Genomic DNA, 26,237 nt, shown 5'->3' with positions numbered 1-26,237 from the left:
GACCGATGATGACACGATCATCAGTGACACAACCATCAGCGACACGGCCCCCAGCAACAGGCGAGTCCGTGCAAAAAGCGTGTGCACATTAGTGAGCTTCTGGTCTTTGAAGGAGGAGAAATGGCCAAAAAGAAAGAGACATGGCTAGAATTTGACCAAGAAGATTGAATTACCGATTAGTCATTATTACATTACTAGTGGAAAGACTACCGTCTACCTTGCTATGATTGATACACAGCGGGAAACTTTCAAGGGGTAAACAACCCGCTGGAGAACGGCCAGTTCAGCGACATGGGCTTGAGGGGGCTCTCATACTGTATACTATTACTATCGATGCTTAGAATGACAACAGCGTTTTCTCAGTAAACTCCGTCGGCCTCCCGAACGTGACCTGAGCGCGCCTCGCCGCCAAGTCCATAACGATAGTGAACAGGGTCTCTGTCTTCACACGCGGCAGGTTCTGCCGCCGGTTGATCGACGCCGGGTAGCCCTGCTCATCCTTGAGAAGCTCGAACAGCGACTGCGTACTCGGCCGCGGCGCCTCCTCTGACCCCTCTTCCTCCTGGCCCCCCTTTCCGGCCGCCATAACACCCGCCGTGAGCTCCTTCACCCGCGCCAGCCGCGGCGGCGAGCCGGCCAGCCACGCGGAGTCCTCGAAGTCGGTCCCATCCAGTTCGCGGTTCAGGAGCAGCAGGTGGTTCGTGTGGTGCACCCGCCCGTCCCCGTCCATGCCGAGCTCGCGGACCCAGCGGCTCGTGCACTCGAGCCCGGCGCCGCCCGTGGCCGCGTCGGCGACGAGGATGTGGCCGCAGCCCGCGAGGCCGGACTCGCGCAGGGTTCGGGTGGCGTCGGCGCGCGAGGGGCACTCGAGGGCGCGGCGCAGGGCGAGGTGGATCGGGAGGCGGGTGCGGTCGACGCCGCGGCAGCGGAGGGCGTTGAGGCAGACGCCGACGCCGTGGGAGTTGAGGCCGGCTTTGGCGAGGAGGCCGGCTTCGGTTACGGTGGCGATTTTGGGGAGGGGGAGGGGGTGGTTGTTTGGTGAGGTGGTGTTGTCGATGCGGAGGATTACGATGTTGGCGCGCTGGGCGGGCATCCAATCCCAGTTTTGGGCTAGGTAGGAGAAGGGACTTTTTGGCGATGACGCTGGACCATCCTTGTGGTCGCCACTGAACCAACTCAGACTGGTGCAGCCGTCAGTCTCTGGCATCTTACTGATGGCGGCGGTGCCGCCGGTGGCGGGGGCATCGGTGAAGAGACCGAAATTGATCTCGGTCCGCACGTTCAGGGCCAGGATATCGAGGAAGTCGACGCCGCTGCCCTCGGCGATGCCGCGGATCTCGTCGAGGTGCCTCGGGGCGAGGCGGGTGAGCGGCGCGACGTAGCGTTCCGCTTCGGCTTGGACGGCGGGCCAGTCCAGGCCGCACGTTTCCTGGAACAGCTGCCGGTAGAAGGCGAGGGAGCCCAGGACTTGGGTGCGGGCTTGTTTACCTTGTTGTAGCCCGATCTGTTTTACGTGTTAGTTGGGGTCCGAGGGCCAAGACTTCACATCGGAGTGTCCTACGTACCTCGTGAGGGGTCCCGGAGCAATGAATCTCGAGCATCGTATTGTGCTGCTTGCGTGCTGGCGGGATCAACGGCGGCAAGATTGCTGTAGACTTGGGACTATGGAAGATGGTGATGTATGGTTCTCTGGAGTTCCACGTTTAACCAACAGGTTTAACTCAGTGATGAGTCTGAGTGCTTATCGGCTTTGGAGATGCAGGTATCATGCGGTGCTCCGAAACCCCGCCCTTTCTCCGCATCGCGAATAGCAGGATCACAAACGACACCCCAGTCTCGACAATGTTCTGTCGATCTGGCCATTTGTCTACCTCGGACAATATTCTGGGTTCCGATGAGGTGGTCTAAGGTTCGCGGAGTGTCGATGGCGGACAAGTCTAGGCCCCCTTTCCCTCTCATCTAGGACGGCCGTGAAAGAAGTGACAGGAGTCGAGACTGACTGCCGACTCTGTCAAAGCTGTCAGTTCACTGTTATTCACTTCGACTTTTGAGGTCTCAAATACGGGTAAGGGTTTAGCTTCACAGACGACGGCGGGCGAGCTGCGCGACTCGTCCGAAGATGGGCAGCCTAAGTATGTTTCAAAACGGTTCGGGCCCATTGGTTGAAAGTATAATCCAACTACACTTCAACCCCTACCTACAAACTCTCTGGGAACCTCCTACAACTCCAGCCGCCGGACTCATCTATATATCGAACGACGGGTCTGAAGTGTCCCTGATATCGTCCGCTATGGCGGTTTCAGGAAATGAGTTGCCGCATCGTGAGGACTGGTTTCGATTTCAAATGGCTTGCAGCAACGTTTCAAGTAGCGTCTCGGAGGTCGCAAGCTACAGACAAATATTGATTCTTCGGCAATTGATGTGCTGCCAAGTTCGCTGAATCTTCCCCTTTATATAGAAGAAGTCCCACTTTGTCTCGACTCTATTTAGGGGGCTCGCCCTCAGAAACTGTTCCTATGATGTTACTTACTTCAAGATTTACTTGAACAGGGCCCTACATCCTCCACCAACTAGCATTGAGAGCTTGCGACACGAACGAGGAAGGCAACGATGAAGAACCTTCTACTTGTTGCTGTACTCTCTTTCCTACCATCCTGCCTAGCGCTAGCATTGCAAGATGGCACAGAGTCAACCAGCGGCAAGATAACCGGCGTGTGCAGAGGGTCGATGTCGTGTGGTACTCCGTCAGATGGGGCGGTAACGGCAATGAGACAAGTGGTTTCACGGCAACAGGAACCCGTGCCTCCCCCACCTCCTCCTCCACAGGGAGTGCCGCCGCCGCCGCCACTACCACCATCTCCTCCACCAGGATCACCACCACCACCTCCTCCTCCGGCTCTACCGCCGCCGCCCGTTGCGCCGATACCCCCGCCTCCACCACCCCCACTACCGCCATCATCAGCAGCCCCGGTCTCGGCGCCTACCCAGCCGTCTCAGCTACCTCCGGGTACCCTGTTCCTCCCAGACACCGCGCTCGCGAGCGTGGTGGCAGGCGAGGGGCTTGGCAACGCCTACTGTCCCTGCTTCACCGATCTTTCCCGCGGCGGTACCAGCATCATAAGCACGAGTAGTTACCCGTTCGACACCATCGTGATAGCAGGCGCGTCGCTATTCGGAGCTTGGTTGGGTGGCGCGACAGCGGCTGTGGTTCTTGGCTTGCGATTACGGCAACGGGTTGTTTATGGCTGAGGTTCGCCTTGAGTGGCGGTCTGCCTCCACCCAAGAGGCTCTCTCACATGGGATCGGCGCCCAAGGAGTTTCTATTTCAAACCATGTGTGGATTAATTACTAATGTTGTAGTACAATCCTTATTACTATATGTACTTAGCTACGTCGAGTCAAGCTATGGGGTCGTCGTGATGGCATTTTGGGGCGGTACCGAGACGCAGCTTACCATTGGTTTTACGCTGGAAGCGTGTTGTTTGGGGTTGGGCGCGGGGAGGGGATTTGGTGGCGTCTCTTCTCTACCTTGGAGATGATAGCTCACTCGCCTCGGTCTCTTCTGCTTTTCTAATTATGAAACTGATATAATTGACAATCGAAAGAAACCGTAGAGTTGGATTGAAGCCGAAGTGAATTCCAGACCCTTTCGTCGATCATATTTGGGTCTTGTTTGCCGGTGAGTCAGCCCGCCCAAAATGGAGATTCCAGGCAGCTACATCATCAGCACCGCCCACCTGCACGCATCCGAATCCCAATAACGACTCCTCGGCCTTAAAAGGCTACATCACCTCGAGAATAACTCACGAATTAGCCAAACTCATTACCTTTACTTGTATTCATAGTGCCTGGCCTCTATTAATCTCCCGGAACATGACGCCCCCAATTGAAGATACCCGGAGCAATGCATCCGAGGACAAAGACTCGATCACTTCCGAGGAATCATCTGATCACGAAGGCTCTACATACTCTGACGGGCCATACGATCCCGAAGACACGATCGTCTTGGAAATGCCCGATTCCATACTGGAGCGAATAGATCTTGAACCTCTGAAGAACCTGACAGAGCAAGAATACGCAGATGGCCACGCTCCCCGTTTCGGGAAGTCCAACCCTGAAATCGTGGACGTTCCCTTCTGGTCCGCTATGTTCGCCGCACAAGTGGATCCGTATGGCGCATACGTCATTCTTCAGGAGTCGCACAAGTTCCCCAACTACAACGACGTAGACGACTTCTGGAAGCCAGAACCCGGCAATTCAACCGAGAAGGAGGGGGCCGAGGATCAGGAGCAGGTCTCGTGCACGTGTCCTCGTCGTTTGCCGACATGGACCTTTACGAAGCGCTTCGGTCAGACCATGACACAGCTCCCTGACGGCCGCCTCGTCTTCATCGGCGGCGAGTACGACGACTATTACGACCCGGACTTCCACGTCTACAACGACGTGTGCGTGTACGACGCGAATACCACAGCCCTCTCCGATGCCAACGCCTTCGTGGTCTACTGCTACCCGCGGGACGTGTTCCCGCCCACCGACTCCCACACCGCGACGCTGGTTCCGGGCACGTCCGACATTTACGTTATCGGCTGCATGGGATACCCGGACCAGCGGCGCCCGGGCGAGACGCCCGTGTACCGCTTAGACACGCGGGACTTCTCCATGCACCCGGTGGAGACGTCGGGGGAGAAGCCGGGCTGGATCAGTCGGCACTGTGCCTGCGTCGTGGAGGATGGGACGGCGATCCGGGTGTGGGGAAAGAAGCGAAGGTCGTTTGGGTCCCAGGTTTACGTGGAGGGTGATGAGAAGCAAGGGGATATTGTTGACTTTGAGGGGGAGTATTTGCTACATTTGGAGACGGGTCGGTGGAGCAGGCAGGCGTAGTGTAACCCGGAATGTACTTTCAGTATTAATACCAGGGTCGAACGCGACACCCAGGGCGAAACGTTAGCCGTCGGCAAGGCCAACGGGGTTGGGGCTGCAGCATGCGGTCATGGGCTGGTACCAGGCGTCTTGGGCCGGTGTGAAGTAGGTGGTGATGTTGAGAGGAAGGCCGGCAATGTTCCAAGCGTCGGGGAGCGCTTCGAGGGAGGGGCACGTGGCGTTGATATGGAACGGAGATGACATCTTCAGATGCTCGAGGTTGACGAATGTTGGAAGGAAAGAGTCGGACAAGTTTGGAAAACAGAAGCCAGCCAAGAGAAGTATAGATTGTTCTCGCACATGGTGTAATATACTTATATAAGGTTTTGTGCTGCCCAGGGAATAACCGATCTTGGATGGGCGCTATCGCCAGCTAGGGGATATTGCCAAAAGCGAATGCACGCAGGGTCTGGACGCAGGGTCTGGACGCTGCTTCGTCCTCCACATGAGGCCCGCACCGAGCTGTTGGGACCCCACCACGAGCGACTCTGGACTTCCTCTCACCTTCACCACAACCCATCCATCATCACCCTTGCTTTCGCTTTCTTCTGCTAGGAATCTAGGCCTTCAAGTCTCCATCCACTGTGCGGGGGGAGATAGCGGTGCAAACCGCCAGCTCCCCCGCCGGCGTGACTGTGCCGCACCTTGACTGTGCCGCACCCTGTTCCACCAAGGGTCCTCGACCGGTCACGCAAGCCCATCTATCTTTAGAGTTCCGACGTTGGTGATATATCGAGATACGAAAGGTGTGCGCCACAGACGCATCGTTCCCGGTTGGCGTGGCCATAGGGGTAAGATCTAAGATTGTAAGCGGGGGCTCTCCGACAGCCAAGTCGGAAAAGGACCACCCTCGACAACAAGCTATACCATCAAAATTTGGACATGTCTGTTGGATGTTCGCGAGAAGAAGACTCGCCTTCTGGATAAGGGGAACTAGGCAACAGCTCATCTACATGGCCAGAAAGCTGGAATCCATGGTAACGAGGCCATCGTCAGCTTGACGCTGGCCGAAGAACAAGTATAAGAGGCTAGCGGTCTCGTGTATATCTGCTGGAAATAGTACTCCCTCATCAGCAGAAACTCAACTTCCTTCTCTCAAGTTACCTCCAACCAATTGCAGCTTTCGTCAGCACCTTTGTTTTATATGCACCTCATCCGAAGCTTCATCATGAAGGGTCTACATATAGTTCTTTTCACTGCAGCGGCAGTCGCAAGCCCTCTCCTTGAAGTAGAACAGGCGGCCAGCAACGAAGAGCACCAGGTCACTCTCCAGCTGATCAAGGACACCAACGAGGTGTCCATCTCAGCCTGGAACAATGAACGATCAGCCCTTGTTGGACACTCCTGCTCCAAAGTTCTTGCCACAGGAGCGTTCCAGTCTCACCCCATCTCCTTTGAGGTAGACCTGAACGGCGCTGGCAATGTTACCATCGGTGATCGATCATACTTGGTCCACGGTGAGCCTGACAAATCGGGCGGTATCTCTTGTGGCAGGATTCACAGCCAGGTTGAAGCTCTTGTTAACTGCCACATCACTTTGCCAACATCGCGGAAGCTGCGCTCTTTGAACAAGCGAGACATCGATCAGTGTTTTCCCGTCTCGACCCCGGATCTCGATAATTTAAGCTGTTACCTGAACTTTCTTTTATTATCTCCTTTGTCTCTCCTTTTGCAAGAGGGACTGCTGCCTCTTGCAAAATTCTAACCATGGATGTCTCTTTATATTCGCGCCGGCCTAGAGAGCAATGCTTCTGTCCCAGCGACGCAAATGAACTCCCTCGAACTATTCAATGTTACAACTGCATCTGAGCTTGAGGAACGTCAGATCTGCGGCTCTCACATGAGTGTGACGGAACGCGTGGGCGATGGAAACCCGCACCAGAACCCGCTAAACGTTCAAATTAACGTAAGAAATATGCCATGCAGCCATTGCTGCAGGTTCCCTCTATGTGAATAGAAAAGCTGATATCTGACTGACGCAGGATAGTTTCCAATGCGGGACACGAGACACATGCACCATTGGATATGGCCAAGGTACATCATGGGCAGGGGGGTTCTCAGCCAGCGCGACGGCCTGGCAGTAGATCAATGCCGGTTTCAGCGTTGAGCGTTCGGTCGAGACTGGCAACGACTACCAGTGCCAGACTAACGGAGAAGATTCCTTCTCCATGCGGAAGAGACAGGGCCAGACAGCGTATACGGTACAGGATGTACAGTACACTTGTGCCGGACGGCGAGCCAGTGACCCGTTGTTATGTGGTCCCCTAACGCCCGTAACATAAACGGCTACTTCTACTGCGTCCATGGCCGTCAGTATTGCCGCTCAAACGGAGAGCGATGGCTGGAGGATTACGGGCCCGCTGGTGGTGTTTAGATGGCAAGGTTTCCTAGCAGTTGTGTGCCCTAGTCGCCAGCACCTAGTCTAGTTCCTGTCAAAGGGGTACAACCCAGGTTGGCCTTCCGCGTGGCTACACTAGAGTGAAGGAGCGGATATCATCCACCCCCTGGAATGTCTCATACATCCTCTCATGGACATAGCATTCTCCTATCAAAATAAACTCCTCGCCTCTTGGACGTAGAGCCATCGGCATGATACCACCTCGCAGATAGCAAATGATGTCTCCCGGCTGCGCCTACTCCGGACAGAGCCCGAGCGTACCGAGCTTCGCTGTGCGGAACATGGCCCGTCCGAACTTGATCTTTTCGGCAAGTACCAGATACTCGAACGTGATCTTGCTATCAGTGCCATTAGGCCCGGCTCCCAGACATTGTGCTTTCATCTCGCCTCGAAATATGTCGGGCGCGGTCTCGTTCATGAAATAGTGCCAGACCGGGTGTCCGGGGTCGAAATCGCCCAGGTTTAGTGAGAGCCCGGCCGTTTGGAGATCCAGATACCGCCGCATTAACCAGTGACTCGTCCACTTTGGCCCGAACCAATCCGTGGCCCATTCGACAAAGTCCTGATGTAGGCTCCCCGGCGTTGGACTATTATCCTGGCCTCTCGCTGGCGACTGACCTTTGATCATGAAATCAACCACATCCTTAAAGAACGTAGACATTCCGCGGCCTTGAGGAAATACCCAGCCCGGTACTCCTGGCGGGTATACATCCGCCAGCCGGAGATCGGAGCGGACTTCACCGATTGTATCGAAACAGATGCCGTACACTTTGAGGGAACGCAAATTCGTTCCCAAATCGAGAACGAGATGGCTCGAGGGAAACTGGGGGCTGATAAAGAACGGCCCTTGCTTGGGCCTCATTTCCCCAAGGATCCTGATGGTGGCTGGTTCGCGCCAGTCGGGAGCCCAGGGAGGCAATGAACTTGACATGGGCTTTCGTTGAACGTGGCACAGCATGCCCAGGTTCCTACACTCGTGCATGATCCGCTTGGCCGTGACGGAATGCACTAATTCGACGTCGATGGCGTAGTCCGGAACAATGATGGCTTTCCCCTCACACATGAGCCGGACCATGTCATCAGACCATTGAGTTCCTGCGTTGTTTCTCGGTGTCTCTCGCTCATCGACACTGCGAGAAAAGCTGAGAAAGGCGTATACCTTATCACGAGGGTCTGTTGCGTGCAGGTGTCGCGTGCTCGGTAATAGTGTCCCAAGGCCACCTGTCCAGTTCTCCACAGGCTGGAGGATTTCTAGCAGTAAGGCCATGTTGTTGATATGATACAAATCAAATTCATAATACGTGGGGCCTGTTGACTCGTGGTATTAGCGTTTTTGTGGTGAGGACATTCATTCATGACCCGGGCTGCGGTGTAAGACCGACTCCCGGAAGTCGCGAAAAAGAAAGGGGGGCTCATAGTATGCATACCGCGTTTTTCTCGGAGGCAGTAGCAAGTCATCCGGATCGTGCGCCAGTCCATTTCGAAGCGTCCGCAACGCAAGGTCAGCCGTTTCGCGCATGCTGCCTCCTGAACGACCCACGACCTCGTGAACCACGAACTGTCCAGCAGGCGAGCCACCTCGCCCCACACGTCCTTTATACCTGCGGGATACCCGGGCTCGGGACCTTTGACGCGCATACCGAGTAGACGTGCCTCGTAATAATCCATGGCGCGCATAGCCTCCCAAGCTCGCGGAGTGAGCGGCCGACTTGGGCCCAGCCAGACTACCACATCGGCTGCTGTCGAGTAGATGGTCTTCATCAAGGTGACTTGGTACGATCGCTCCTGGACGTCGTCCTGGTTTGATACAGATGGCATCAAGCCACAAGTACCGGGCCGTTTTGGCCAGCCTGAGGTTCTGGAGGGCGTCAAGGAGGTTCGATGTCACGACCAAATCAGACCCCTCACATTGTATAGTCTGGTCACGGCCGGCCGTGCCCCAGACGTAGGAGAGCGCCTCGAATGTTGGCGAGGATGAGACGGGATGGACTGTCAGCGTGATGCGGACGTCCGAACACGCTTCCAATGGCTGTAAGCCGATGATCCGTATGGTGTCCGGGGCAGGCAAGTTTTGGTAGACGTAGCGAACCATCCTGGCGGCGTTAGTTGCCCAACAGAAATCGATGAGGGATTAAGAAAAGATGGTGAGAGTGGCCAGATGCATGCTTTTGTAGCAAATGAGGACATTTGGCTGGCGGAGCTAAAGCAATCAGCTAGGCTGTCCAAGGCTTGGCAGTGAGATAGTGGAGGTACACAAGTATGCATCTCGGTGGAGTTGAGATGCCCGTCTCGTATAGTACGATTCAAGCGGCGAGAGGTAGTTATACTTTAGGAAAAGACATCACCAGATAGGATTTTGTTTCTTTGGCCCGTTGAGGTTGAGTTAACGATACAACTCGACAGGAAAAGTCTTAGCTATGGCTAGATCAACCCCCAGGTCAGTTTTCCAACTAGGAGCGAATCATCACGACTAGCGTGGCCTATATAAAACTTGGGATCAGTAGCCGGAAGAGGTGAGGAAGACTAAAGGTAAAAGTTGGAAGCTCTAGAAGCAGAATGTGGAACAAAATAAGTTGAAGGACTTTGTGCTCTCTTTATTTTATGCGACACATACGAGCAGGGCAAATATGTAATAAGTTTGCTATCGGATGCTCTGGACTTCAAAGGATGGTTCAGTCGTACCAGCCTCGGTCTTATCTAGCTCTGAAGAACATCCACACAAATGAGCCCAGCAAGACAATGGCCCCGATGGTGATTGCCATATTCCGGTCAGCCCTTCGGTTGAACTCGGCATACAGTTCCTCAATCCTCGCCTTGAACTCCTCCGACGAGTTCCCATTAGGAAACGGCTCCTCCGGGACCGGCTTCTCCAAGAACCGGCACAACGGCGCCCACCCGTCCTCCACAGCCCACTCAAGCAAGTCGCGGTCCGGGTCGCGGACGCTGCCGCGGACCATGGCGCAGTGCTCCTCGAGGGCCCAGCGGCCCGTGTGCGCGAAGTCGCCGCTGCGGCAGAAGGCTGGCCACAGGCAGCGCAGCAGGTTCTCCTCGAGCCAGAACAGCTCGACGCAGAAGAAGCTCCGGAGCCACATCCGCCAGTCCCCCTGCAGGTGCTGCAGGATCGTGTCCTGCACGCTGCGGTGCCACGCCGCGCGGTCGCGGCGCACGTTGAGGATGACCTTGGCGTCCGGGTAGGCGCGGATGAGGTCATGGGCGAATACCGCGGCGCAGTGGCCGATGACGGCGTCGAAGTCCTCGGCAGTCAGAGGTCTCGAAGGGGGATTGTGCTTGCTATTGCCATCGACACTTTGGTCGGTCCCGCGGCCTCGCCATTTCTTCCTGTAGAGCTTCCACCAGCCCTTGTCGTCCTCGGGGCTCAGGGCGATGTCGTATCCGTGGTATACATGTTGGTAGCCGAGTTTGGCGAGAGCTGCGCGCAAGGAATCTGTGCCTGATCTCAGGGGCCCCACTGCCAACACCCGCATCGGAACTGTGCGAACCTTCTGTGGGGCATTCAAGGGATATGCAATCTCCTTGAGGCTGTCCAACAGATCCTGCAGCTTATGGTAATACATCTGCTCGACGACAAGGAGATGTGAGGGAAGGACGGGTATTATGGTGTTGGAATGGGTTTATATATTGGAGAAGAAAGAAAGAAACGAAAAGAAAAAGTCGCTGATAACAGGCTTGAAGACCTCTCTGACCAAAGGGCTAGTGCCACTCATTATGGGACCAGACGATGCATATCAACACAATGTGACATATCTAGTATAGTCCAGGTCCATATAGAAGCATTCAATTTTGAAGTTGTGAAGACCGAAGCACATTTATCCATTTAATGTAGAACCACTTGTTTGCGATGCGTTTTACACAAATAGGGGTTAGATAATTTACATCTATGTTGGTCAGTCTCCCTGACACCTACTTCAGACAGGACAGGAACATCTTGTCTTCATTTTCCATTCATGGAAGCAAGCACCAGTAACCCGAGTATGCGACATTTATAACGGCCAAGAATCCTAAGAGCAGGAGTTATGTAACAGGCATCAGTGGACATAGGGGGTTAATGGTCACTTATTACACTGTCTTCTTTTTGTCTAGTGCAAAGGCTTGGACACCACATCCCCCAAAAAAGAACGGGCCAGATCACATTCTTTGATAGTTGCAAAAGGGACACAGTTCTTTTCTCATCCCTGGATGGTTATATAAAGGTCTAAAAACCAATATCTAAGATGCAACCCCTACTGGCTGCCCCCCTCTGATTAACCCCTCCTGATTTCAGATAATTTTAGAGCCCCTGAGTAATAATAACAGTATATAAAGGGGTTAAATCTCACTCGTCTGCTAATTAAAGTAAACTAATTTTTTCTTCTTTTTTTCTTTTTTTTATTATTACTAATATAATTAAAAAAGCACGCATTATATAAGCGGTTTAGGCTATACTAGCCGGCGGAAGTATTAACCGTGCGGCTAAAGATTATAACGTTAATAGGGGCACTTTTTGCAATTAATTTAAGGGTTAACCTTTAAAAAAAGAGAAGTATAAGGCCTTTTAACTTTTTACCTTTATATTACGACCTGGCCATTTATGCGGCTAAAAAAAAGGCACAGCGATTTTAGAAGCCCCGTAATTAAAAGCAATAAACGGGAATACTAGTAAAAGACGTACGGACCACTTCGTTACGTGATGGCTTATTATGGATCACCGTGAGCCACCGTAAGCCCAGGGGTATAGTTTACTATTTTAATAAGTAAGCTAAATACTACGATTAGATTACCGGATTACTAGTGAGCTAATAATTTAAAGAAACATAGTAAAATCGGTGAAGAAGAGATTAAATATATAACGATGAACTTTTCTTATATATTTTATATAAATACTTTTTATTTCAGCGATTAATTTAAATATTAATTTAATATATTAATGAGGTATATTGCTTTAAACGAACCTATTGCATTTTTAATTAAATTTTACGATTAGTTTAAAATATTATTTATTATATTAAACGGACGTACTCGTTTATACGTTTAAGTATTCTCTCGTTTTAACTAATATAAACCCTAGTACGTTTACGAGGTTTTTTTTAAACCCCGATAGCCGTTCGTTATATTTTAATCGTTTTTATTTTTACGAGTTATTACTTAAACCTTTAAATAATATCCTTATAAGAATATTATAATACCTTAAAATTTTAATAATAACGGAATCCTCGCTTAGGGTAATATAAGTAATTTAACCGGAGGACCGAACGTTTTTTAGCTCGTCGAATAGCTTTAAAAGCGAATTAATTAACTAGCTAATAATAATAAATAGCTTACCGACTAAGTGGTTTTATTGTTTATACGTCGACGCTTTAAATATAAATTTGCTGTACCTTAAACTTATAATAGTAAAAAGGGACCGTTTATAAATTTTTAATTTAAATAAAGGCGTATTTACGTTTTTACGCTAAAAACTTCGACTCGGAGGCCGATCGAATCTTTTATACCGCAGGATACCTTAAAAGGGACGTTCTCGTATAATTTAAACCTATTATGAGAAACTATTTTAATAACCCCCTTAATAAAAAATAAAATATTTAAATACGCCGTATCTTTCGTTACTATTTTACCTTCGAAAAAAAAAACTATAAGCTACTTTTAAAAATTTAAATAAAGTTCGAACTATAGAGAAATAATTTATATAATTTAAATAAAAAAGATTAATTTCCGCGTATACCGTAAAGTTTAAGTAAATCTCCTCGCGAATAAAGTAGAGTAATAATAACGCTTTAATAACACTCTTTTACGTAAAACTACGAAAAAACGTAAAGGACGAAATTAACCGGGAGGATCGCCCCGAGTAATTCGATAAGTACGTGGAAAAGGCAATTAAAATTAATAACCGTTTATATGAACAATGCTTAAAAAAATCGGGTAATCGAGCCCCCACGATTAAATAATAAACCCCGGGCTAATAGCGGTCGATCTATTTAACGCACTTAAAAAAGATATTTTATATAGGTTATATAGCGAACTTATAGACCTAAACGCTACTTATCGAAATAATAAGGGTAAGCGCCGAAAAAACGTTACTTATTATAATTACGGGAAAGACAAATATTTTATAAGGGATTATAAAAGTCTTAAAAAAACGTTTAAGCGTATTCCTAATAAACGTTACGTTAATACTATTAAAATAAAAGAACCCTTAGTAATTATTAAAAAAAGTAGCGTTAATAGTACGCTAAACGTATTATACGGCAGTTTATTTTAAATAGCCTATTACGACGATAAGTGTTCTATTCACTTAATAAATAAAGAAAGAACTAATTAGTTTTCAAAGGTACTTAAAAAGTATATAACTTTTCGAATAGTCGCTATATTTCGATAAATATTTATTAGCGATAATTATAACTCCGATAATACTATTAAATCGATTACGCTTAATAAAAAACGGATTATACGAAAATAACGCCACTAACCTAAGGAAATCGGTTAATTACTAATTACCGAAATAATATTTACGGTAGCCTAGTAATCTCGGCGATTCTACGAGGATAAGTGAATAGCTATCCCCGGGATTCTTATGCTTATAAGTTAATAAAGTATAAAAAGTTTATTCGATACGTCGTTCCGAAATATAGGAAATAGTTATTAAATAAGTAACGACGTAAGGGTTAGCCTTAAAAACACTAAACACTGCTTTATCTCATAAATTTTATATATCTATAATATATATATCGAATACTTAAGCGATAAGATAATATACTATTAGTTTTTACGACGTATCGATAAAAACCTAATGTTTATAGTATACCACTATCACGATATTATACGTATAAAAACCATATATCTTATCGCTCGGGCTCTTTATTTATTAATAAAAAAAGACCCCGAGTGGTTACGTAAGTATTTAAATAAAAAAACCAGCTAATTAGAATATTAAATAAACGAGTGCTTTCTTTACGTACCTAAGAAAGCTAGGATATACCGATTATTTAAAGCTAGTGCCGTCGCTTAAAACCTATCGTAAATAATAAGAAGAACTATAATACTAATTACGGTATAAATATATCGAACTATATAGCCCTTATTAAAATGGGAGGATATCACTAAAATTTAAATAGTGGTTACTACGAAGGGAACTATTATTATAATACCCTTTAAAAATAAATAGCTACCTAATAAAAATAACGTATTATAAACAGCGTAACGGTATAACGTTTATAATTAAAAACTCTAGGAGTTTAAGTATAAACCTAAAAAAGAAACTAATATACCTTACGAGAATTTATAACGACGGTCGAGAAACGGACCCCGCCGGTTATAAAAGGACGATATCCGACGGGATAAAATAAGTCCCTGTACTTTATAACGGATAAACGAGATATTTATAAGTATATAGTATTAATAGTAAACATTAAAAAAGTCATTATTAAAGCGTTACTCGACAGCGGAGCGTAAAAAAACTATATCTTACTAAAAATCGTTAATAGCCTAGAATTAAATTAGTAAGAAAAAAACGCCTTATATTAATTTAAAACTATTAATAGAGGATTTATAACTTACGAAAATAGAGAAGTACGAAAGGAAATCGCGAACTTTTCGGTTAATATCGGAGGACGTTATAAACGAATTACGTGTAATATTATAGAAATATTAGGATACGATATAATATTAAGGATACCTTAATTACGGGTAAGTAATTTTAGAGTTAACTGGAAAATAAGCTAACTTTAGTGGGATATATTAAAAGAGGTTTAACCGCTAAGTAGCGTTCTAAGAAAAAACCCTTAAGTAAGCTTAAAGTATTTCGAGCATATATTATTACTAAGGAACTTAAGCTAAACGTTACGACGATTATATTAAAAAATATCGGTAATTTATAGACTTTTTTAATAGGAAACTAAAAACGGGTTTACCGCTTTATATACGGTGAGATTACGAGATACCCTTTAAAGAAGGGAAGGAACTATAGTTTATACCGATATATAAGCTTAATTAGAAATACGAGGAAGTCTTAAAAGAATATATTAAAGAGAACCTTAAAAAAGAGTTATACGACCCTCTACTTTATTAATAGGATACCCTATTTTTTTCGTTCCCCGAAAAAGTAAAGACGGAAAAAAGAAATGGCGATTATGCGTCGATTACCGGAAATTTAACGAAATTATTATTAAAAACCGATACCTACTTCCTTTAATTAGCGATTTACGCGATAAGCTATATAAGGCAGTTATTTTCACTATATTCGACCTACTTAACATATATAACCTAATTCGTATTAAAAAGGGAGAAGAATGAAAAACGGTATTTCGAACTAAGTACGGGCATTTTAAATATTAAGCTATGCTTTTTAAACTTATTAACGTACCCGTAAATTTTTAAAGTATAATTAACCATGTTTTACGAAAATACCTCGATAAGTTCGTAATAGTTTACTTAAATAACATCCTAATTTATTTCGAGAATAAGGAATAATATAAAGAGTATATTAAAATGGTACTCTAGAAATTATAAAACGCTAGACTCTTAGTTAACTTAAAGAAAAGCGAGTTCTATAAAAAATTAGTTACTTTTATAGGATACGTAATATTCCCGGGAAAAAATCCGAATAGAACCCTTTAAAATATTAGTAGTACGAAAATAGCCTAGGCTTATAAGCGTTATAAAAATCAGATCTTTTTTAAGATTAGTTAATTATTATCGGATTTTCGTTCCCGGATTTAATAGGATAGCGATACTTTTTACGCACTTAATATAAAAGGATACGCTATTTCAATAAACTAATAAAAAAGAATCGGCTTTTTAAGCTATTAAAGATAGAATTTTTAGCGAACTAGTGTTTCGCGTAGTAAATCTTAATAAACCTTTTAAAATCGAAACCGACGCATTAAACTATACGATTAAAGGCTAGTTAAACTAACGGGATAATAACGGAAAATCGCACCTAATTATATTCTTTTCGAAAAAATTAAATAGACCCGAGCTTAATTATTAGATCCACGATAAAGAGTTAATAGTTATTATTAAAGCTTTTAAAAAATAGAGATATTATTTAAATAGTACCGAAGAACCAGTAAAAGTTTATACCGATTATAAAAACCTCACTATGTTTATTACTAGTAAGGAGTTAAATAAACGATAAGTACGATAATTAGAATTCCTATTAAAATTTAACTTCGTTATTATCTACCGAAAAGGTAATAATAACGGCAGGGCCGATACCTTAAACCGAAAACTAGACTATTAATAGGACGTGCCGTTAAAAATACGCACGATTTTTATATATAATAAGGATAGAAATTTAATATTATCGCGATATATTTAAACCACTTATAAAGTATAATTCCACGAAGAATAAATTAAGAAATTTAAAGAATATACCCCCGAAACAACGGATTTTATAGATTAAGCTAGAAATGGATTTAATATTAAAAATAGACTTAAGTACCGCTATAGTAAGATCGATATCCTTAAGCAGTATTAAAATAAGTTTATTAAAGAATTCTATGCATATTCGGCCTATAAACATTAAGGAATCTTTAAAACATAGAAAAGAATTAATAGGTAATTCGATTGTAAAAATTTTAAAGAACGAGTAGCTAAAGTAATTAACGAATGCGACTTTTATAATAAGGCTAAGGCTGTACGATACTAGCCGTATAAGGAATTATAACCTATACTACCTTTAAATAGAGCCTAAAAAATAATCGTATTAAATTTTATCGTTAAGTTACTACTATCCGAGGAACCATTAATTAAAGTTAAATACGATAGCGTATTAATTATTACCGATAAACTTATTAAGTATATTTATTTCTTACTATATAAGAAAATAAGCGATACGGATAATTTAGCGTACATTTTTCTTAAAACTATTATTAATTAATATAGACTACTAGAAACGATTATTTCCGATTAAGACAAGTTATTTACCGCTAAATTTTAAAAATCTTTTATAGTATAATTTAGAGTTAAATATAAATTATTTATAGTTTATCACTTATAGACCGATAAATAAACCGAACGTATAAACTAGATATTCGAGTAATACCTATAATACTACGTTAATCATTAATAAAATAACTGGGTACGGTTATTATTTATAGTATAGTTCGTATATAATAGTGTAGATAACGAAACTACGTATATATTATTTTTTAGGGTAAACTACGGGTTCAACCCCGATATTACTCGAACACCGCTAGAAAAAAAGTTAGTATCGATAGCGACTATTTAAGTCGAAAAATTAAAATAACTCTAAATATCGTTATAAGAAAACCTTATTTTTTTTAAGATCGAATAAAGAAATATGCCGATAAAAAAAGAATAGAGGGACCTATTTTAAAAGAGGGAGGAAAAGTTTACCTCTTTCGACGAAATATTAAGATTAAATAATTTAGCGATAAACTAAACTTTAAAAATATTAGATTATTTAAAATCGTAAAAGTTATTTTAAAAACTAATTATTAATTATTACTATTTAAAATAATGCGGATATACCCTATTTTTTATATTTTATTACTTAAACTAGCCCTAATAAACGTAAAAGTCGAAATATAATTAAAAATCGAAATAAATTAATACGAATACGAAATCGAAACTATCCTTAATAAAAAATAAGTTAAACGAGAATAAAAGTATTTCGTTAAGTAGAAAAGTTACTTATCGGAAAATAATATATAAAAACCTAGGAAATATTTAAAGAACGCCGTTAAAAAGCTTTAAGAATTTAAAACATAGGCGGTAAAAAAAAATCGAAACCCGCCGTATTTTAATTAATTACCCCGAAAGTATTAAAAAATTAAGTTTTTACGGCCGCTTTTAATTCCTCGCGTTCGGATTTTTCGAGCTCGTTTAAAAATTAAAGCTTATAATTAATTATTTCCGTATTACGAGTTTTAAAAAAAGCGCGCTATTAATAAAAGCGTTTTAAACAAGTTATAAACTCGTTCACTTTTCGTTAAAAGGAACGAAACTATTTTAAAAAAAGTTTAACTTTATTTCCGCCTTAGCCTTTTCGCTACGAAAACGTTAAGATTCCGCCACGATACGCGATAACGATAATACCGAAACCCCGAAACTATCACACGAACGACTACGACGAACATATTCTTTATAACGAAAAACGCCCTCTATTATTTAATATTTTTACCCCCGTTTAAAATAAAAAAGTGTAAAGTATAATTTCGATCCTAAATTTTTTAATAGTAGTAAAAAGTTTAAAGCGTTAATTAATTTTTAACGAACGAAACTTTTTATATAACTTAATATAATAAACGTATATTATTAAAAAATAAAAAGAAGAGGAAAACCTATTAAAAATATAGAATAAGAAAAGGAAATACTAGGGTTAAAAAAGACTTAAGCGCTTTAAAGATAAAGATTAAAAAAGAAGGGAAATAATATTATAACCTAGTTATTTATACGGTTAAAAAAAAGTATAGCGATTTTAAAAGCCCCGTAATTAGAAGTAACGAATAAGAACACTAATAAAAAACGTACGGACCACCTCGTTACGTAATCGTTTACTATGGATTACTGTGAGCCACCGTAAGCTTAAAGGTATAGCTTATTATCTTAATAAATAAGTTAAACACCACGATTAGATTACTAGATTACTAGTGAGCTAGTAATCTAAGGAAACATGGCAAAATCGGTAAAGAAGAGATTAAATATATAACGATGAACTTTTCTTATGTATTTTATATAGACACTTTTTATTTCAGCGATTAATTTAAGTATTAATTTAATATATTAGTGAGGCATATTGCTTTAAACGAACTTATTACAACTTTAGTTAAATTCTACGATTAGTTTAAAATATTATTTATTATATTAAACGGACGCACTCGTTTATACGTTTAAGTACTCTCTCGTTTTAATTAATATAAACCCTAGCACATCTACGAGGTTTCTTTTAAACCCCGATAGCCGTTTGTTACATTTTATCGAAGAGACTTTTTCAATTAAATAAGCTTTTTTAAGCTAGCCTAAGCTACGTATTAACGTATCGGCTGTTTCGTATATATACTTAACGTATTTTCCTTATAAAATAAATCGATTACTTTATCGGTAAATAATAAGTATATCGTTTTTAAAACGTTATTCAGCCTTTAAAATTATACGTGCTAAAGCGATAAATTTTCGGCGCTTTATATATATATTAAACGGGGCCGTGCGAGGGTTTTTTAATCGGTTTAATATTATTATTATTAATAATATACCCCCTCGATTTAAATTTAATACCGATAAAATAGAAATTATAATAACGATAAAGGAAGGTATTATAGTAATCGAACTTACCGCTTATTAAAGTTTAATACGAAACGACTCGATTAATCGCGAATAAATAATTATTTTAAAGTGTATTAATACTGTTAATAATATTTTACCGCTTTTAATTATATTTAAAGGTTAATTAGTTTAATAATAATAATTCTTTTAAAAAGAGAATAAAGTTAACTATAAGTATAAGGATTAAGCTTTTAAGGCGTTATTAAAAGGATAAACTTTTAATCTTATAGCTTTAAAGTAGCTAAGAAAGATTTTTATCCTTTTAACGAAGTTTATTAATTGTTACAGTTGCAGCAATTCGGGAGGTAAAGCTATAAGTTATTACTTTATTATAGAAAACCGAAAAAGATAGGGAAAAAGGAAAAGGTCTAGCCTTGCCGGAACGATTTCTTTATTTAAATAAGTAGGGAAAAGTCAGGTAGCGCTCGGGCTATTTCTCGCATGCCCTTGCCTCACTCTGGTTAGTAAGGCTACTAAAGGCTTATTTTAAAGTGCGCCGTAATATTACCCCCTTTTTAAAATAGCTCGTCCCGAGATATATTAAATAAAAAATTAGTACTATAACTACTTAAACTTATTCCCTTATTTAAATTATTATTTTTTCCGACCTTTTCGTTATACCGTTCTCTTTTTAAAGGCGGCCGGTTTATTATTATTTTCGCGTAACTCGTTAAACGTATCGTTCTCGGCCGCTTATAATTAATGCTATAAACGTATCACGGGATTAAAAACCTCGGGATTTTACTCGTAGTAAATTTATAATTACTTAGCCGTATTCTTAAAATTTTCTACGAGATACCAGGTTAAATCGAGATCTTATCCTTTTTATTCGACTTAATATTATAACTTTTAATAATAAGTTTTTAAGTTAATAATATAATATACCTTCTATTTTTTTTTTTTTTTCGCTTAGTTCGACCACCTCGCCGTTAAGGTTTCGTGCCGCTTATTCGATTAAGGGGTTATTCGAGTACTTTTTAAATTAGTTTACATAAAAAACCTTAAAACTTATCCATCCTTTTAGGACTTTTAGTAAATACGAGTGACCGATTTTTCGTTCGATTTTATAATACTATCGGGTTAGAGAATAATCGAGCTTATCGGTAGGCCTTATAAAAAACCAGGTTTTTTTAATAATAAATACCCGATCCTTAACATCGAAATCCGGTTGCCGTCGGTGTTTATTTTTTTAATTATACATTCTTTATTAAGCTTTAATTATATTTCCTCTAGCTATTTTATAATAATTAACGATTCGCTCTATTTAATTCTATACGGTTATTCGGCTAAGCTTTTCGCGTTCCTTTAAATTCGTTATGTTTTTTAGTCCTAGCCTCTTAATCCCAAATAAATTTTATAGGGAACCCTATTTCGATCTCGTAAAGGGAGTACCTTATTAAATTTTAAAGCAACGTAGCTTAGGCGGTATTTATAGTTAATAAAGCTTCGTCCTAATCGTTTTAAAAATAATTAATAAATACTCGTAGCTTTTATTCGAAATATTAAATCGTTACCTCGGCTTATCCCGCCGTTTAAAAATAACTTACCGAGGATAGTTTTTATTTAATTTTTAAAATTTTTAATATTTTATTTATAAAAACGGAAATAAATTACGGTCCTCGGTTTAAAATTATTATTAAAAAGTAGCTATACGTCCGGTATAATCCTTTATAATATAGTCGGGCTACTTCGATTACGGTAATAATTATCCGGTAAACGATACTCTATATTCGTTTCCTTAATTTATCGATTACCAGCATAATATTATCGTTGCCCTTTTTATTTTTAAGCATTATCTTAAAGTTTACCGCGATAACGTCCTAAGGTCGTAATAAAATTAATAATAAATATAAAAAGCCTAGTGTTTTATCGCGAGGAACCTTACTCGGCTTATATTTTATATAATTAACTACGAATATATCGTAATCTTTATTTAATCCTGACTATTAATATTTTATTTATACTAGCCGCCTAGTTTTATTCCTTCCTAGGTATATTATAAAAGTTCGAAAGTAAACTTTATCGATTACACGGGTCCGAAAATCGCTTTCGTCGGGCATAATAAAACGGCCTTAGAATAGGATAAACCGTCCGTTAATAGTTCATCCTTATATTTTATTTTCTCGGGCTCTTTATTTATATATTTTTAACCCCGGATATATAGTATTCTTGTATAAAAGGGTATCGATAAGTTTATATTTAAAGCGTTCGGGTAACTCCTTAACTAGGTATAATTAAAAGCTCGCTTCCTTTTTAATCGGGTAACGCGCTTCCTTTAAAGCTTAAATAACGTTTAAAAAAGCTAGCTTAAATAGGGCTATAGTTTATTAAGCGTTCTTCTTATCCTTTTAAGTTTTAAAATCACCCGTTTTTTTAAAAAGTGCGTTAATAAGAACGTTTTCTCCCCCGGCCTATAAATAATTATAAAATTATATTATAATAACGTGTCGGCCTAAACCGTTTATTTTACGTTGAATAGTCGTTTAATACCGAAATATTAAAGTATTTCGTAATTAGTAATTACGAAAAATGGTTAAAATCGTTATAATCCCATTAATTCCGCTTTTTAGCATTTAAATACTCTTACCACTGCCAATATTTCCTTATCTTAAATAAAGTAGTTATACTCGGCTCTTTATATTATTTCGGAATAAAAGTATACGAAATACTATTTATCGTTAAGTCCCTCCCTTAAAAAAAACGCCAGCTAAGACACTATTTAATATATCGATCTCGACTCGGGTTTTTTTATCGTAAAAAAAGTGTGCTAACACGGGCGCCTTTAAGAATAACTTTTTTAACCTTTCGAATACCTTTTAATATTCGTCGGTTTACGTAAAAATAAAACTTTTCTTAATTAGGTTCGTTAAAGGCTTAATAATACGGTTATATTTATATATAAAGCGTCGGTAATAATTATAAAATCTAAGGAAAAACTAGACAGTTTTAATATTAATAAGGGCGTCCTAGTCCTTAACGGCCCTAATTTTTTCGGGGTCGACTTTTACGCCGTTTATACTTATTATAAAGCCGAGGTATTTAGTCTTAATAACGTAAAATTCGCATTCTTTTATATTAATTTAAAGGCTTATTTCCCTTAGTTTTTATAATACTTTCTTAATATATTCCACGTGCTTTTTTTCGCTTTCCGAGTAAATTAAAATATCGTCGAGGTAAACGCTATAAAATAAATCTAAATACTCTATTAAGATTTCGTTAATAAACCGTTAAAACGTTACGGGGCTATTAATAAGTTTAAAGGGGAAAACTTAATATTTAAAGGATTTATACCTAGTCCGAAATATCGTTAAATTTTAATCCTAGAGTTTTATACGAATCTTATAAAATACTTAGCGAATATTAATTTTAATATATATTTTAGCTTTAGTTATCCTACTAAAGGTTTCGTTAATTAGCGGTAACGAATACCGGTCCTTTTTAGTAAATATATTTAGTTTACGATAATTAACGTAGAAACGGAATCCTTTATTAGCTTTTCGTATAAATAAAATAAGCGCTACCTACGAAGTAGTACTACTAATAATAAAACCTTTTTTTAAAGCGGCGGTAACGTATTTTTTTATAAGCTTTAAATTCCTCGAAGAATATTTTATAAAATAGGCTAAACTTTAGGTTTTCGGGGCTTTTTCCTTTTTTTAAGTTTATTCGATAATCGCTTACGCCTCCCCAGTACGGCGTAATAACGTCGAATTAAGTTTTATTAAAAATATCGTAATACTTATAATAATTAAAAGGCATAGCTTTTTTAACCTTTTATTTTAAGGTTTCCTCGTCGTTTAATAAGAAATCGCTTTTAAAGTTAATAATTTAGTTAATATCGCTTAAACATACGATTTTTATAACGTCGGAACCGATATCGCTAAAAAATCCGCCCACGTTTAAGGTTTATACCTCGACGGGCCTTAACTTATACCATCCCACGCCGTCTCGTTTCAGCCTGTAAAAGGGGTCTTTTAGGGAACGACCCCTCCCAGGTAAAAGTCCTTTAATTAAGCGCGAGGGTAGTAATTTATCGAGTTAGCGGTTTATTTTAAAGATCTCGGGATCTTTAAACCGGTCCCTCGGAAACGGCTTTAATATAACGTAGCGGGGTAATATCGGTCCCTTTATTATTTAATTTTAACTGTCTATTTTTTATTCCTTAGCAAACTATTCGATACGCTATCGGACTACTTTTATAGTAGCTTAAAAACTGCCTCCGGTTCCCTAGGCTAATTTAAGGACGGGCTATCGCTCGGGGCTTCCGGTTTATTTACTATAATAAGTTATCGGTAATTAGGTTAAAGCTTTAAAAAAAGCTCTATCCCGCCTTCGTTTATTTTCGATAAACATTTTTCTTTGCCTTTAAATAACGTTTTAATTATACTCGAGTTTTTTTAAAAATTATCCTGCCTTTATAATATTAATATTTCGAGTTTAAGCTTTTTACTAATCCTTTAAAAAACTAGCCGTTTCCTCCGATAATTTACCATAATATCGTATTCCTTAAACTATTTTCGTCTAATAATAAAATCGTGTTTTATATTGATTATAAAAAAGGGTATAAAAAGTGTTTTATATCCTTATATTTTAAAGTTTAAAAAGAGGGCGACATTAATTAATTAAAAGGACTTGCCGTTATATCCTCCGATAATTTTAAGTTAAAACTTAATTAATTATCGAAAGTTTAGTCGCTTTATTACTTTACGGGCTAATTTTACGCTTATAAACAACTTTTTATTAGCTCCCGTATTCGTAAGTGTATTAATAATAATAATAAATAATCTATTACTTGCTATAATATAAATAAAAATAAAAGGTTCCCTTTAAAATAAGTCTATAAAAAATTAAAAGGTATATTTTATATACTCAGCTTAAATAATATCCCTAGGAGGGAATTAAAATTCCTTAGGATACTTAGTTTTTCGAGTTATCGAAATTGTTACGACCTGGCCTAACTATGCGGCCCAGAACCCACCTTACGGCACGGCCCTACGATACCCCGAAACCCTGCACAAAGACCCAGTAATATTCTAAGCTACACTAGTCAGCGAAGCCCCCACTAGTTAGCAAAGCTTTACTAGTTATCGCGACCCTACTAGTTAGTAAAGATTTACAACGATTAAGCTACGACGATGATTAACATTAACGACGATAGGCAGCACCCGACGTAGCTACTCCAGGATAGTACGAGTTGGACAGTACGAGTTGGACAGTACGGACTGGATAGCCAGGGAAGGACAGCAGGATAATACTGATTACGTGAAGATAAGATAGGGATATGTTGGATCGCGGATATCTAGTACGAGCTAGGATAAGATATATTAGATCGCGGATATTTAATAAGATTTAAAGGAATTAATAAAGGAGAGATTGGATATATAACGATGGACGCTCCCTATGTATTTTAGATAAATACTCTTTACTTTAGTGATTAATTTAAGTATTAATTTAACTTATTGGTGAGGTAAACAACCTTAACGACTTTATTGTGAATCCTTTTAAGTTTACGCACTTTAGTTACCTTTTATTCTTACGGCTATTATATATTATATCGATAGGAGTGGACTTTTATCGTACGTTTAGATACTTTTTCGTATTACTAAACATAAACCCTAGTACGTTTTACTAGGTTTCTTTTGGAACCTAGATAGCGTTCGTTACATTTTGATTACTCTTGTTTTTGCGAGTTACTATCTGGACCTTTAAGCAATAGCACCTATAAGAACCATGTTTACACCTGGACCCAGCAATACCCCTCGCTACGGGAAGGCCCTTGCCATTACCGTAAGCACCTCTTATTGAAACCCCGCGATAGAGGTAGACAGCGACGATAGCGACGATGGCTCTACCCGATAAGCGTTGGCTAAACGAATTAAGGAATTTAAGCAGGAGAGCGCTAACTATTAGCACTATTACGTTAAGCTCAAAAAGAAACGCAACGAACTTTTAGCCAAGAGTACCCTAGGATAAACACTAGATATCGACGAGCTACGTAAGGAAATACGCTTCCTTCGTACCGCCGCCAATATTATCTAGACCCCTGTTGCTTCTAAGGGAGGCATAAAGATTAGTACCCTAGCAGCTTTTGACGGGACTAGTGGAAACCTCCGCGGATTCCTTGTTTAAGTCAAGGCTTACCAACGATTTTACGAAGGAACGTTCTAGGATGCTACTCAGCGAGTTGTTTACGCTGCCTCGTTCTTTAAAAGCAAGGTACTCGCCTGGTTTAAACCCTACCTGGACGAACTAGTGGAAAACGATTGGTAAGTTAAGCTATACCGCGTAAAGGCATAACGAATTTTCGAAAGCTATAATAGCTTCGAATAAGCTCTTAAGTCACTCTTTTAGGATCCCGACGAGAAGCGACAGGCAGAAAAAGAGTTGGAAACTTTTAAGCAAAAGGGATTAGCCGCTTTTTATACCGCCGAGTTCCGACGCATTATAGCTCGACTAGACTATACCGAAGCTATAAAGATTATGATGTATTACCGGGGGTTGAAGGAAGACGTTAAGGACGAACTTAGCCGGCTTGATACCCTTGATAATTTCCTCTCGTATATAGAGCTTACCATTAAGATCGATACTCGTATATATAAACAACGCCGCGAAAAGCAGGGCGGACAACAACGGTGGA

The 26,237-nt window shown here is 41.1% G+C and overlaps 6 protein-coding genes across 6 annotated transcripts; 3 read left to right on the top strand and 3 right to left on the bottom strand.

Annotated features, from left to right (window-relative positions):
• Window positions 1-337: 337 nt before the first annotated feature.
• On the bottom strand, window positions 338-1,601 carry PG986_012830 (isopenicillin-N n-acyltransferase; the record flags this gene model as incomplete). The annotated part of the gene is made up of 2 exons (XM_066849052.1): window positions 338-1,504; window positions 1,566-1,601. The coding sequence occupies 2 exons, from the start codon at window positions 1,599-1,601 to the stop codon at window positions 338-340; spliced, it is 1,203 nt and encodes a 400-aa protein (XP_066695748.1).
• A 1,009-nt stretch (window positions 1,602-2,610) lies between these two features.
• On the top strand, window positions 2,611-3,249 carry PG986_012829 (uncharacterized protein; the record flags this gene model as incomplete). Its single annotated transcript, XM_066849051.1, has 1 exon — window positions 2,611-3,249. The coding sequence occupies one exon, from the start codon at window positions 2,611-2,613 to the stop codon at window positions 3,247-3,249; it is 639 nt and encodes a 212-aa protein (XP_066695747.1).
• Window positions 3,250-3,873: 624 nt separating this feature from the next.
• On the top strand, window positions 3,874-4,881 carry PG986_012828 (uncharacterized protein; the record flags this gene model as incomplete). The annotated part of the gene is made up of 1 exon (XM_066849050.1): window positions 3,874-4,881. The coding sequence occupies one exon, from the start codon at window positions 3,874-3,876 to the stop codon at window positions 4,879-4,881; it is 1,008 nt and encodes a 335-aa protein (XP_066695746.1).
• A 1,207-nt stretch (window positions 4,882-6,088) lies between these two features.
• PG986_012827 (uncharacterized protein) lies at window positions 6,089-6,625 on the top strand (the record flags this gene model as incomplete). The annotated part of the gene is made up of 1 exon (XM_066849049.1): window positions 6,089-6,625. The coding sequence occupies one exon, from the start codon at window positions 6,089-6,091 to the stop codon at window positions 6,623-6,625; it is 537 nt and encodes a 178-aa protein (XP_066695745.1).
• A 928-nt stretch (window positions 6,626-7,553) lies between these two features.
• PG986_012826 (uncharacterized protein) lies at window positions 7,554-8,585 on the bottom strand (the record flags this gene model as incomplete). The annotated part of the gene is made up of 1 exon (XM_066849048.1): window positions 7,554-8,585. One exon carries the CDS (start codon window positions 8,583-8,585, stop codon window positions 7,554-7,556), a length of 1,032 nt encoding a protein of 343 aa, XP_066695744.1.
• Window positions 8,586-10,011: 1,426 nt separating this feature from the next.
• PG986_012825 (uncharacterized protein) lies at window positions 10,012-10,893 on the bottom strand (the record flags this gene model as incomplete). Its single annotated transcript, XM_066849047.1, has 1 exon — window positions 10,012-10,893. The coding sequence occupies one exon, from the start codon at window positions 10,891-10,893 to the stop codon at window positions 10,012-10,014; it is 882 nt and encodes a 293-aa protein (XP_066695743.1).
• Between the last annotated feature and the right edge of the window lie 15,344 nt (window positions 10,894-26,237).

The sequence above is a fragment of the Apiospora aurea genome (assembly GCF_038362705.1).
Source record: "Apiospora aurea strain CBS 24483 chromosome Unknown utg000008l_segment0_segment0, whole genome shotgun sequence".
NCBI classification, from domain to species: Eukaryota; Fungi; Ascomycota; class Sordariomycetes; order Amphisphaeriales; family Apiosporaceae; genus Apiospora; species Apiospora aurea.
The sequence above is the reverse complement of the archived record's forward strand: the minus strand, read 5'-3'. Positions and strand labels throughout refer to the sequence as shown.